The sequence below is a fragment of the Lepisma saccharinum genome, chromosome 30 (genome assembly GCF_977018435.1).
Source record: "Lepisma saccharinum chromosome 30, izLepSacc3.1, whole genome shotgun sequence".
Classification (NCBI taxonomy): Eukaryota; Metazoa; Arthropoda; class Insecta; order Zygentoma; family Lepismatidae; genus Lepisma; species Lepisma saccharinum.
This window is the reverse complement of record NC_139258.1, coordinates 5316208-5331079: the sequence shown is the minus strand read 5'-3', so window position 1 is coordinate 5331079 and position 14872 is coordinate 5316208. Positions and strand designations below refer to the sequence as shown.

General features: G+C 37.5%; 1 protein-coding gene across 2 annotated transcripts in view; it reads right to left on the bottom strand.

The window, feature by feature from the left end:
• LOC145981788 (uncharacterized) overlaps positions 1-14872 on the bottom strand; it is a 173109-nt gene that overhangs the window by 132361 nt on the left and 25876 nt on the right. For both annotated transcript variants that reach the window (XM_083115206.1, XM_083115207.1), the window contains exon 6: positions 10690-10829. In XM_083115206.1, coding sequence (XP_082971332.1) covers positions 10690-10829 — 140 coding nt within the window. The remainder of the gene's footprint in view (positions 1-10689; positions 10830-14872) is intronic.

Genomic DNA, 14872 nt, shown 5'->3' with positions numbered 1-14872 from the left:
CTCAGTTGGTAGAGCATCTGTCTGCCACGTGGAAGACCTGGATTCGATTCCCAGGGTGTGATCTAAGGCTGGAATTTTTTCAGCCTTGTCCCAGCTTCAAATCAATGGGGGGAAACCCTCGGGGATAAAAGTGGTCAGGCATGATGCTGACCACATCATCCCAACTATTGCTGATATCAAGAATATGTGGAGCTCTACCTCCACATCGCCCCATATATCTTCATGGCATGTGTGCACATGCACAGGGGTATCTTTACCTTTTACTTACTAAGTATAGTTTTTCTTAATTCATAATTAGGGTTACCAGATTGCTATAATGTACAACATAATGTCCCAAAATGTAGGACACAAAACTTTTGCAATAAATAATACATATTTCTAGAACACATTAGAAAGTAATTAACAATTTACACTTTTTACTTGTTTTTTTTTTAAAAAAAGATTTCTTAATGAATTCTTAAGTGCATAAGAATTTTATCCATGTCAAAAGAAAATAATTTTTATCCCCCTCAAAGGAAAGGGGGGGGGGTTGTCAGGCCCACCACATCTATTTTTACGATTTTCAAAATCAAAATAATGAATACGAATGGGAAACATTTCATCAATATAAACCGCAAGGCAAGAAATTCCACTCAGGCAGAAAACACAGACATCATCCGAATGTGGACCCAAAACTTTGTTCATTAATTGCTTCCACTTTTCTTCTAGCAAGACGAACTTTTATTTTCTTCTGGGGTAATGACGGATCAAAATTAATTTCACTTTTGGGTTTGGGAGTGCAGTTCATAGACTTGTAGCTTGCATGATTTGTCTTTGTTCAACTGAAACATGTGTTTTACTAATTTATATTATGTGACACTCAAAATGTAAGACATTTATTATACTTTTCAAATTCCTCCTGGACATAAGGCTAAAATGTAGGACATGTCTGGGAAAAACTGAACGTCTGGTAACCCTATTCATAATATCATAAAAAGTAAAAGTAATCAATAATACAATAGAATGGGGAAGGAATAAACTTTTAAACTTTTTCCTCTATAGAGCGTCTCAACCTTAAAAGTCAGTATGAGTTAAATGGAGCGCAGCTTTGCCAGATCAACAAACGGAGGAGCATCGAGTCGCTGTTAAACTAATGATTGTGACAAATTTACTTCCTTAATATTGTACAGGAAATCTTCAAAATCTATGTATTTGATGCATTTTGAAAAAAAAAAAACGATAGTTACCTCAAGATTTGCATGTAAATCTTTATATTTCGACGTTACTATTTACTATTTCACATTTGCATTATATGTGTAATACACGCAACTATTGTTACTTCTTTCGTTGAATGTTGTATCTTTTAGATAAACAGAATTAAATAAATATAAAAATAAACATTAAGATACATTTTTACGGAAAATAAAGCACACTGCACTTCCTACGAACCGGGGCACCTGCCTGCAACTGAATTGCAATCTTGGTGGGGGTGCTGTGGAGTAACAATGCATTCTAAAAATAACTTCAAACAATGGTCAACACTTTTCTCGCTTGGTCTGCACGTGTATCGCGACAAACCGAAAAGTTTCTTGCTAACCAACTTTTTCGTGTTACGGTCTGATGATTTATACAAAATATCCAATGTATACATATATATATAATATATATAACTCTCCTCATAAGCAAATTAATTCACTCAGGTGAAGAATATCATATCTACAAACTTCATAGATCCCGTAGAAAAAAACTGGCGAAGTTGTTCAAGCGGTTTGATATTTATGGCTTTTGAAGTATTTTCTAGAAAAAAATTAAGCGTTTTGCAAAATTGCATAATTATGAAAAATTCAGATGACATGAATTTATGACAGGTTATATAATGCCGTCAGTAAATAGAGCATAAAAAACTCTACAGGATAGTGATTTCACTGTTTGAAATTTTTTACTTTTACATTTTGTAAATTTTGTAACATCTCGCAACGCAGCGGTCGTAGAGAAGGACAGAGCTATTGGGAAAACTCATGCTTTAGAGAGAGAGGGAAGTACTCCATTTACTTCCATACTGACTTTTAAGGTTGAGACACTCTTATAGATCCTAAATTATCAGCATGGCCAAATTTTAATTTGATTTTTGGAAGGCAGGGGGATTATTTTTCTTTAGAGTAATATTAAACGTGGCAACACTAACTCAAGATACAGTGAGTGTGAATTGACTGACTGGGTTACAAATACTTTTCTTCTGAAACCAAGGTTGGTACGTTAATTTGTTGTCATTAGCATGGACTAAGCATTATTCAGCAGACTAATAATAAAGTTATAAAAAATATATAATTTACTTCTTGAATGATTTCAAATCACAAGCCCAAAGCTTAGGATAATTCAACCCAATAACCTAAGAGAAAAATAAAAAATATCTGATTTGTCGTTAGCATTGAGCAGGAGTTTTCAAACATTTAGCTATCTCAGCTCCCCTCCACTGCCAATATCTGCACTACCTCTCCTCAATAATAACAGGTAATGTGCTGTGATCATGAAAGATCAATACAATATCCCTTCATGTGTTCATTACTGCTGATACACATACAGGCAATGAAAATATAATGTGTATGATTAATACAGGTGGTGTACATATTTTTAATGTTTATACGCTGGTGTCATTTCGTCAATAACATATTGTGCTGTGCATATTACTCACAGCTAAATAATGAAGAACATTACTTATGTGTGTGAGTACGATTTGTCGATAAAATAACGTTTCAGAGGTCAAGACTGCCTTCTTCTTCAGGTTGAGGCGTATTCTTAGGCACCAAACATGGTGTCACGTTAAAAAAGTGTTAGTTGAGGATACAGGTTAAAGGTTATCGTAAAAAACACTTACTGAAGAACCTGCATTGTAGCTATAAAAACCGTAATTCTGTCCACACACAAATCTAAAACCTCATAAAAGAAACATCAGAAGCAGCTGTTAGGAGTCAGCTGGCCAGTGCTTGGTACAAGCGAATGTGCCTATGAGGTTTTAGAATGTAATACGTGCGGTTTTAGATTTGTGTGTGGACAGAATGACAGTTATAGCTACAATGTGGGTTCTTCAGTAAGTGGATAACACTTTTTTAACGTGACACCATGTTTGGTGCCTAAGAAATATGCATTAACCTGAAGAAGGAGGCAGTTTTGACCTCTGAAACGTTATTTTATCGACAAATCGTGCTCACACACATAAGTAATTGATCTTAGATCTTTTTTAAAGTTCTTCGTCATTTTGTCAGCGATACAATACTCATGAAACAAAAAGGATAAATGCAGACAATAAGAAAAGTGAGATAATAGATTTTAAAAACAGGCATAAGCAATGTTTAATTGTATTTGTTTCTTCTAACAACATGTTCAATGTATGAAAGCTATTGCCAGTGCTTTCATCTTTAATCTTTCTTTTACAAAGCAGCAACTTCCTTTCATTGTCCAATAGGTGCAGGATTATCCTGTACCTTGTAGAGATACGTACATTCTGAACATTCAGTGGAAAATATCAGAAAGGGATGCTAATTTCTGTACAAAGGTACCATCATTGAAGTATTCAGCTTGGCGTGTTTTCTTCTACAAGGTACGAGTGCAGTTCCTGTCTTATTTGAAAAACACGGGAGATGACATTCCCGACAGACAACCTACATGAGTTGCAATAATACAGAAGAAGGAATATTTTTCATTAAAATTCCAGAAAAAAAATGTTTTTCAGAAGTTCTCGTGCCTCCCCAGGGAGGTGCGCCTCACAGTTTGAATACCACTGGCATAGAGCATGAAATTTTCAATAATTAAATAAAACGTTATTAGTGAAAATTCAGTTCTGTTGACCATGTAGAATCAAAATATTACACATTCAGTAACAAGAAGGAAAAAATTTATAACTTTTTGATCTTCAAAAAAAAGTTTCTTTTTCTAAGTGAAGAGCAGTGTTGTGCCCAAGGAGTGGTGGGTGGGGATCATAACCCCTCCCCCTCTCTTGGTCCAGTTTACTAAAAAAAACGTGAAATGCAGGTAAAGATGGAAAAATGAGGATTTACTAATAAAAAAAAAGCATACGTAATCCCACTTTTCAAAAATCCTGGGCACGCCACTGGTCAAAAGTAACCCTTAATTGGATAATCAACCATTACAAGAAGCACTGTGTGAGAGGTGATATCTTTCAGCCATAGTTTTAATAGTATTTTTTAAAAAAATGATGATCATGATCATCCTTCTCCACTGTGTAGATCAGCATGGCCATCAAGCACCTCATTTCTTTTGTCTTCCCACCATTCTACGTTCCACCACTCCTTTCCTCTTTTCCAATTTACTCTTTGCATCTTGAAAACGATCTTCTTTTATATCTCACCATTGCACCTGCATCAGTGCTGGACCTACAAACTGCTAAATCTCACAGTGTGGGGCCAGGGGTTGAGCAAGTCTTTAGAGGGCACAGACATGCATATAATGTAGGGTTTGTAAATACGAGGGTAAGTCAGTAAGTAGGTCAAAAATATTTATTAAAAAAATACTACGTGAGATACAGACAGTGGTCGAAAGTAGCGCGCTATTTGTAGCGGCGCTACTGTAGCTAGCTACAAAATTTGTAGCTGTAGCTGTAGCGGCGCTACATTTTGAAGATTGTAGTTGTAGCGGTAGCGAAGCTACAAAATTCCTGTAGCTGTAGCGAAAATTTCGCTACAGCTACATTTCTTCTCAGCATTTTGAGGTAAATTTTGAATGTGGCATTAAAAAAATCGACAATAATGCTTACTTTCGCAGGAGGATTATAAAGACAAAGTCTATTACATGAAAATATGGATAATGTAGATAATAAATATCTTGATATCACAGTATAGGTATCCGCGTAATTTATTTCATTAGTATCTTAATAATTCTAATATCCAGATAACTAACTGACATGTATGAATATATTCCAGCTAACAGCTACTTTTTTTTAGATTTTGAGGAAATGCCTCATTTGTGGCATCCCTGAAAAAAAAATACCTCGTTTGCACCACCCCGGAACATATATTGTGGATATCCCTAGTATAAGAGGCAGCAAAATGTAATTAATTACTGTGTAAAACACAACTTGCAGTGCAAAAAGGAGCGATCCATTTTCCACTAGAATGACAGCAATAATGCCAGCAATCAATGGGTCAGTATGTTAACAGAACTCTTGGATTTACACTTCAGTTTTCTCAATATATTTCCCTTTAGATTTTCTGTTACTTTTGCTAATCATGACAATGAAGATCAATGTTTTATTTAGTAATTATCTTATCTACAGTCAAGGGGTCCCGGGTTCGATACCCGGTGGAGGCACATAGTGGTTCGTATCCCACTTTAAACTGTAGGTCCAGTCCCGATTAGCCTTACTGTGCATAAAGTGGACTTAAAACAAAAAGTCAATCCAATCCAACATATACTATAGTTTTGAATTAGACTACCCCAAAAGTTGTGCTGCATGTATGGTATTAGTCCATTATATGTATACTATAATCTTATCTAGAGTCGCTTTCTGACACTTTTGGCTAATTGTGAGAATGATGAAGAATGATGAAAGACGATGAGCAGCGTGGGGAATGGTGGAGCAGGAGGATCCCATCCTCCAGGCGTCTTTCCTAGTTTTTATTTGGAGTCCACTTTATGCACAGATAAGCAAATCGAGACTGGTTTCGAACCACTATGTGACTTAACTCAATATTTATTCTCAAGGAAAATATGTTGATATATAAATGTAAATAATTCTACCAAATTTTATTTGTGTATAGTTATAATCATTAATTTTGTGTCATCCTAATCGAAATACTCATATATCAAATTTGATTTGATCTGCCACTTACATAGGTACGTTATTCTGAAACACTATATTGAAAATAAGCAACTGAAGTAACACTGCTATCAAAATTACAGAATGACGGGAATCATGATAATAAATAACAGAATCTATTTTCCAGCAAGTACTTCTTGGAATATCCATGTGGTTGTTAATTTCTTTTATGCAAAAGTAGCGAAAAAGTAGCGAAGTAGCGAGTAGCGAAAAGGAGTAGCGTAGCGAGCTACTTCTTGGAAAATGTAGCTGTAGCCGTAGCGAAGCTACATTTTGGAAGAGTAGCTGAAGCTGTAGCGAAGCTACTTTTAAAATGTAGCGTTCTGATCACTGGATACAGACTTGAAAACCATTCTTATTTTTCAACTTAACCTCCACCAACATAGATACACTTATCTCATCGCTTTGCCAGTGTCCCAAAACCTGCTGCATAAAAGTTTTTGGGCTGCTGTTCCAGCCACACATCATCATCAATGTTTGTCCATCTTGGGAGAATTTATTGACCCGCCACTTCACACAATAAACACTTCTCACCGTAAACAGGAAACATTTCCTTATGAATATCCTTTGCAGGAAGTCCTTTTGCCCGCAAAAAATACACAACAGACATTGCTCTTCTAACGTGCAATTCTCGAGCACGGTCGCCATATTTAAACTGAGCTGTCCATGTGTGCATCTGATATCTAACATCTGCTACCTGAATATCATCAAGCTGGATTATGCTGCCACCTAATGACACCTTTTGAAACTACTCACTACTATTTTCAGCTATCACATTCAGTTTGTGACCTACTTACAGACTTCCCCATGTAAGCACATTTAAAACAATATACGTAGTACAGTAAAACCTCGTTAACACAAACTCGGTTAACATGAACAAAATGTTGGCACCGGCAGGGATGTATTATATCTTATAGAAAGTTTTATTGGTTAACGTGAATTTCGGCTACCACGAATTACAAACTGCTTTTTAGTCTGGTGCGTCATTAGATCTCATTTAACACGAATTTTCAAAGTTTTTCATTTTTTTTCCTGTCGTTCCTCTGCTAGGTATGTAAGAAATCCCTCAACAATCTCTATCATCTTGTCAACAATCAACTTATACAGTATTGTAACCAACAGATTCAGATCAACAATGTGTTCAAATGTGCTTTTCTTTAAATAATAGCCAGTACGAGTAACAAGATTAAAATTTGGGTGCAATTGCTCGACAATCGCGATCATCGCGTCAACAATGAGCTTATACATATTTACCAAACAAATTCAGCTGTGTGTTCAGATGTGTTTTTCTATTCTTTAAAACGTAGCCAGTACAAATTGACCATTAGCTTTACGGAAGCAATGAGTACAGTTGGCAGTGAAGTTACCAGGCATTTGCATTTCCATCTGCGACAGCACAATGACATAATACGTATTGTAAATTGTTAATGTGTAGAAAGAACTGTATTACAACAATAAAATTTGAGTCCCCGGTTAGCATGAATTTCTTTATCATGAACTCTTGATTTTTCGGTCCCTTGGGATTTGTGTTAACGAGGGTTTACTGTAATTGTCTAAAAGATGGAAAGGTAATCTAATGTCATAAGGTGAGAGGATTTGTTATTTATTTTAGTTGGCTAGCATGGTATAGTTTTCCAGTTTGTAACTTCTGTTACTCCACACCACAAACTAAACATTAATTTCTTTCTAACCATGAAATTTTCTTCTCTAGCTCTGTGGTGTGTGGCTACTAGTTGAATCTGAATGTACATTCTGACTTTCAATGGGTTCATTACAACCCAGAATTGTCCATCACTATACATAGAAGTTAAGAGGTGAAACGGGTTTTACTAGAAGTCCAGCATGGCAGAGCAAGAAACAAAATGCCCGTGGATGGGAAATCATTTTCGAATTTTAGAACATACTGCGACTCACAAGTAAATGGTCACTTACGGTGAAACAAGCTGCTCGGTAATGCATATATTTTTGGAAAGTACTCATCTTAACTAAGGTGCAGGTGAAGTATTAGGGGCAATGGGTCCGAGGTTAAGGAGATAAGGGCTCTCAAAGTTAACATGGGAGTCTATGGGAAGTCACTAAAATCCGTCGCCAACATCCAAACATAGAGTGATGAGATTTTTAGATTGCAACTACTGAACACAACCAAATAATAACACATTTTGTTATGAAATTTAAAAGTAATTTGTTATTTGGAAGCAGAAAACATGGTAATTGGATTCAAAGAGTGATACAATCAAAGTGAAGTTCAGAAAACAGTGTGTGGCTCATACAAATGCTCATCTCCCAGTGTGCATACTTTACAAATGTGATTTTGTTGCACTTAACGTACATGTTAAACAAACAAACACAACAAAAAGTCACTATTCCCCTGACCTGTTCTACCACATAAAGCCAAACTTTTAGATAAACAAGTCAGAGTTCCTATGGCTAATGAATGGGTTGTGTTCTGTATATCCTGTCCCAGCTAACTGTAGAGCAGGGCCGTGCATATCGGCAGAGCAGGAGGAGGAAAATCGAATGGTGAAAGCGCAGCATTGCCAACTGTACGGTCCAGATCTTAGTCCGTAAGCTACATGCACGGCTTGTCATAATTTGCTCTTGCAGTTTTATCTCTAATATTTCCCTAAGAAATTCTTAAACCAATCGTACGGACCTGGAGACAAAAATACAGTCCGTTTGCCATGTGCGTTCAGTATTATCCATTTGAAAAGTTTGCAACGCTTACAGATTTCCTTGAGGAAATTGGGTAACTTCCGTTGCCCATTACGCAATCCCTTTTCTGTCAATGTTCATTGGTGGAGCTGTCTTGCATCACTACTTGCGCAGAGAATTGTTCTCGTTCGCCTGATCTACAGTTACCTGGTATGGAGTTTCGTTGAACATTCTTTTCCTCTAAAATTCTCATCACTCTATGTTTGGAGTGAAACGCTAGTTCTTTAGCGTCAGTTGGCGACGGATTTTAGGGTCTTTCCATAGACTCCCATGTTAGCTTTGAGACCCCTTATTTACTTAAACTCCGACCGAAAGATGAGAAATCGGAAGTTATCCAAGCTGCTCGAGAAGAACGAGAATTTACGTTGGATTTGTGACGCGATAAGGGGAAATAAGAAAATAAAGGGGAGAGGAAAGCGTTCGTGGAAGAGTAACCTTCACGTAGATTAGGAAACACCGTTGAGCAGGAAAAGCCGAACCTGCAAGTTGTACATTGTGATACATACACGTTTTTTAGTCTTTTAACGTTCTTAACATGGGAATAGGGTAATTGCGCAAGTTTTTAGAGAACGACGAGTTTTTTAAATACGTCTAGAGGGGCGATATAATATGTTAAATGTATCCACACCAACCCTTGTCCACAATCCTTTTATTACATTTCGACGTGGTACCATGTTAAGTACAGAGTTTTTATATGAACCTGAAGAAGGGGATAGTTAGTCCCCGAAACGTAGTTCTAAAGAAAGGAAAATAGGAACATCATACTCGCATACGTAAGTACAGTTTTTAACATTAATTTTGTAACGTCTTTTTTATATATAAGATGAGTACTTTCCAAAAATATGCCGGGCAACTTGTTTCACCGTAAGTGACCCTTTACTTGTCAGGCAATGTTCGGAGATACATGTTTTGCATGTTACATGAACCTTGAGACCTCCTATTATTAATTAGTAAAGTATGATTCTGGCTATATTTGGGGGGAGAAGGGTAAATTTCCTGCTGAAAAGAAGCATGGCTTTTACATGATAAAATATTTTTTGCTCCGAAAGTATCATCAGCAAGCGCGCAATTCTTGACTTGAGAATGGAACACTTATCAGGCAATATGCAGGTACAATTTTGAACCCTCATGTCTAGATGCTGCCTACGTGGGAGCCTGGTGAAGTTCAAATTTCGTAAAATAGAAAATCGTATTCTTCTTCTTCTACTTGATAAATAAAAAGTGATTTTATTTTTCAACGGAAAACGGCAGGGGACAGTTGCAATGCTTGAAACAGCTTACAAGGAAGCTGCTCTGAGGAGAAAACAAGTTTAAGAGTGGTTTTCCCGCTTCAGGAATGGTGAATTGTCACTTGCAGACCAATCTCGCTCAGGATGACATGTCAAGACAATGTTGATATCTTTTGATTTATGCAAACGGCATTGTTCACTTAGAATTCCTTCCTAACGGTCAAACCAGGCATTTACATACAAGTCCTGAAAAGTTTGCATGATACAGTGAGATGAAAACACCATGAGTTGTGGCATCAAGCCATTACTTGTATTAATATTGTTCTAAATGAAATGTTGTATGGCTTAATTGTAACCCTATTGAGATAATAAATAATAATAATAATATTGGTGGCTTTACCATGACAACCCAGTGCACAAAGCCTTGAGTGTGAAACAATTTTTAACCAAAAACAGCATCCACCTGGCATATTCACCCGATTCGCTCCATGTGGACTTCTTTTTATTACCCCAAATGTAGAAAGTCCTCAAAACAAAACATTTTGCGGATGTGGAAGTGGTGAAGAAAAAAAAGGCATCTCCTTGCAAGAGTTTCAGGACTGCTTCGAAAAGTGGAAAGCACGTTTAGACCGGTGCATTGCATCAAATGGACAGTACTTTGAAGGAAATTATATTTGTAACATCCAAAAATCAACACACATTTTTGTATTACAAAATTCCAGTTCCTTTTGCATCCCCCCCCCCCCCCCACCCCTCGTAGCAGAGAATGAAGTTGTAAGTCTGATATATGCAATACGAACGCAAATGATAATGGTGATCAATCTTCTGGTGACCTGTCTCCATATTAAATCATCACATTCAATGGTTCATAACAGAAAAACAACGGCATTCATTACCTTGAAATGAATTATTGGTATAATAAATAGAATAACGTACCTTGCACCTTGATTATTGACAGTAATGCCAAGTATCCATCTTCCATTATTTATCCTCTGCCACACATCCCTTACTTGTAGGATGGTATCGCGTACAATTTCACCACATGTATTATCTCCATCACCAATCAGACGGACCAACTAGAACAAAAATGTAAAAATATCTATTTTATTTTCTAGTATGTTATTTCTGATTACAAGTGGTGATGTTTCACTTTTCTCATCAGATTGAATGTACAGGGTGTCCACAATCAAAGCTCACAAAAAATATATAGTTCCAATTTTCACCACCAGGTGGAAATGTGGTGCTGAAATCTGGTGCAGAGTGAACAACAACTTGTCTTACGCTTCCAAAGAATCACTCGCATTGACAGGGGGCATACTGAACACTGCTGTACCGACATAAACACAAATAACTGGTTGGTGTTACTGCAACGCCACATTTGCACCTGGTGGTTGCTACACTTTGTTAATTTTTACCATGTACACTACGGTGACAGAATAAAAGACACCCATGATATGGAACACCAACATATATTGGCTAAGCAAATACAAAAGCAAAAACAAATCTTAATACTTGGTTTGTCCGACTTTGTGAGCCACCAACACCTGTAACCGACATGGCATGGTTTCAATCAAACCATCAATGGCGCCTTGTGGTACACGTCCCATTCCTCCGACACATGTTCCATTAACTCATGTTTGTTGCAGGGCTTCTGGGACCTCCTGTCCATGTTTTGTTGCATAATGTGCCACACATTCTCAGTTGGATTCAAATCTGGCGATTGGCCAGGCCAAGGCAAGATACGGATCCCTTGCTGACGTTTCCAAACAGCTGTTGTTTTTTTTGGCTCTGTGGCATGGGGCCACGTCTTCCATAAAAACATACCGGGTTTTAATATTGTGGTACACTGGAAGCAGTCCATCGTGCAAGATGGCAGTGTATTTTGCTGCATTGATGAGTGGCGAACGTCCACCATGCCAAATTGGCCCCCACACCATCACATTGATGCAGCCATATTTCACCCTCTGCTTGAAAAATCTGTTATCCAGCTGGCTCGAGGCACGCCTCCACACCCAAATCCTCCTGCTATCACTGAATTAGCAATACCGGCTTTCATCAGAGAAGATGAAAGTTCGCCAAAAGTTGTCACCGTGCTATGTTATGTCCTTTGCCCACTTGCAACATCTGTTGTTTTTTTTTTTGAATTTTGTGAGCAGTGGTTTCATTTTTGCCACTCGTTTATAAAGCCCTTCCCTATGGAGAAAACACTGAATTGTTCTTTTCGCAAGTTGTGCCGCTTGCGCGACGTCCGCCACACTGATCCCTGGATTTTTGAGGATGTGTCTCACTATCGATCGTCTGACACGTGCTGATGGCCTTCTTAAAGGTAAGAAATTATAAATATGGAGAAACTAACTAGTACTGTACTCACTTTATCCGCAAAACTGTTTTTCTTTGTTCTATTAATTTCAGTGGCCATTGCCACCATCCTCGTTGGAACTTGTTGTATTGTTGCTTGGCGTGCTTCTATTGTTCGTAGTTCTCCGGCTGTCGCTAGGTGCACTGTAGTTAACTGTACGTCTGTGTCGTCTGCTATTTCCCAGCGCTAACTGTTGTAGTAGGGAAATCCAAGTGTGGTGTGCCTGCTATCGATGCTTAGCTCATGTGAAAAGTGCATTATGGCATGTGTTTCCTTGATTTTGATGTCTACGAGTGTGAGGGTGGTGTGCTTGACTCGTACCTTTTGTATTTTATAGCTATTGTATTAATAGAACAAAGAAGAAAAAGCAGTTTCGCTGATAAAGTGAGTACAGTATTATAGAGCGACCACAAGGTAAAAAACATTCAACGAAAAGTCCCCGTGCAGCTTTCCCTTCTTCCGTTCAGCTCAGGCCATGAGGAAGTGGTCCACTCTCCCCCTCTCCTCCATGCGGGAGTACGGTGCACAGGAGTTGTGGGTCTGCGCAGGTTTCTTTGCTTGTGGTTCCACTATAGTTTCTCCATATTTATCTACTTCCACGTCTCTCTTCTCCCAATTATGAATAAGAAATTATGTTTAAATTTTTGCAACATCACACCCTCAGAGGGCTCAGTCTAACTGGAATCTAAAGTAGTCTCATAACCCTACCGAGCACTGTGATTGGGCAACTGCGTGACATGGTAATCCTTTGGCTCCCACCAAAAGGAACATCACGGTGAAAATATGAACTATTTTTTTTCTTCAGCATTTACTTTTCTCCATACCGTCTATACCAAGTTTCACCGTAATCCGTTGCTTCAAGCGGGCTCCAGAGTCTGTAAGTAGGACAACTTAAATGGTGGCTAACCAAGTAGTTTATAGGGAATTCTTCGAACTCTATTGGGTCTGATGATACGAATAAGAAATGTGTGAAATGCAGTCACTTCCTGAGAATTTCCAGCAGGTCAGTAATCAAGTATGTTAATTTAAGACTAAATTAGGCTAAGAAATGAGTTAGAATTCTTACATTCTTTATTTAAACCTTATATGTAAACATGGATTTCAATTGTAGCTAAGAATTCAAACTTTTGAGGACAGAGACCGAGATGCATGGATAGGACCTCAGCATGGAACTTTTCAAGCACGTACTTTAAAGTGTATATTGACGTAATTCTGGTAGTAAAACAGCAATGGAGTGGCAGACTCAATTCCCTGACCAAACTCCACCCCTATCTCCTGTTGTGTCCTCAAACCCAACTTTGGTGAACATTGAAGACATCATCAAAGAAAAATTACATTAACATCAAATTATGCTCCACTCTCAAGTATAGTTGGTAGTGTATGTGAATGTCATGTACAAGATAGACAGCATTTTGAACATTTAACCTAAAATGTTGTATCACAAGAGGCATGGGTATTTCATTTTTCATGAAAACATGAAATGTGAAATAACACATTGTAATATTTATATTTCATGTTTCTGAAAGGTGTGAGGTGCATTTTCCTACCCTGTTTTGTCACAAAATATTCCGAAATGAACGGCAAAATGCAAAAAAGACTCAAACACGAAATTTAAAGCCTTATTTACTGACGTGACACTTTCTGAAGTCAGAATTATGTATCCTGTGAGTTTTGGAATTCACGGACAATTGATTAATTCTGCTGCAAATATTTGAGAAGCAAAAATTGACCCTTTTATACAGGAATAAACTTAATGCTCTGGTAGCGACATAAATAAAGTTTAAATAAACATTCGATTTGACCCTACTGGAATGTTCCGATGCCTTATTAATATAAAGATTGCCTGCTAGGGGTTTATGAAACACCCCTGTTTATGTTTATTTTGTGTAGTAAGTGCAGTTTCTAAATCAAATTTTGGACTATATTCACATTTCTAACACCAAAATGTCATTCTATATACCACTTTTTCACCACTATAACAGCAAAATTTTATTTTATTTACCGTTCTTGAACCCGAAATTGATTCGGTTTTTTTGGTGTGGTGTCATGTTACATTAGTACATGCCTATGACTTTCTGTACAAAATATGTACAATTCTGATCCTGTACAACAAGTTTTGGTGTAGATTACCAGTTCATGAAATACAGGCCTTACTTCTGTTGGGTTCAGTATTTGGATATTACATATGTTCAGGTAGAAAAAAACTCCATATGTTCAGGTAGAAAAAAACTAATTCAGGCACCAGCCCTTTATCTCAGGATCCACCTTTTTTTTCAAATATGGTCTAAGAAAAACCATGAGTCCAACTAAGATAAAGCTACACATTTTAAAATATGATCCTAAACATTTTTAATACAGAGCATTCCCTGACATTCGCTATGAGACTCGGAGGCAAGCGGCCCAGCATCAGCGCTTGTCTTTCCCGGTGAACAGGTCCGCGACAGTCACTTATATTAAACCTCGTAAAAAAGTTTAGAGTAACAGGGTCAGTTCTGAATAAAAGTGGAAAGAAAAATGGGGAAATAAAGTATACAAAGACAATTCGCACACCATCGTGAGTTAAAAGAGAGTATTGTACGAGAAATCGGGAGAATTACAGTAGACGAAGTTGTACGTGTAAATTCCAATTTCCTTCAGAGATGCCAGGAATGTGTTGCAGCAGAGGGACATCATTTTCAACACCGTCTGTAGTCAAGGTTAGTACACAATATGAAAACTGTTATTTTAATAGCAGACTCTAGCGACTGTCGCAGACCCGTT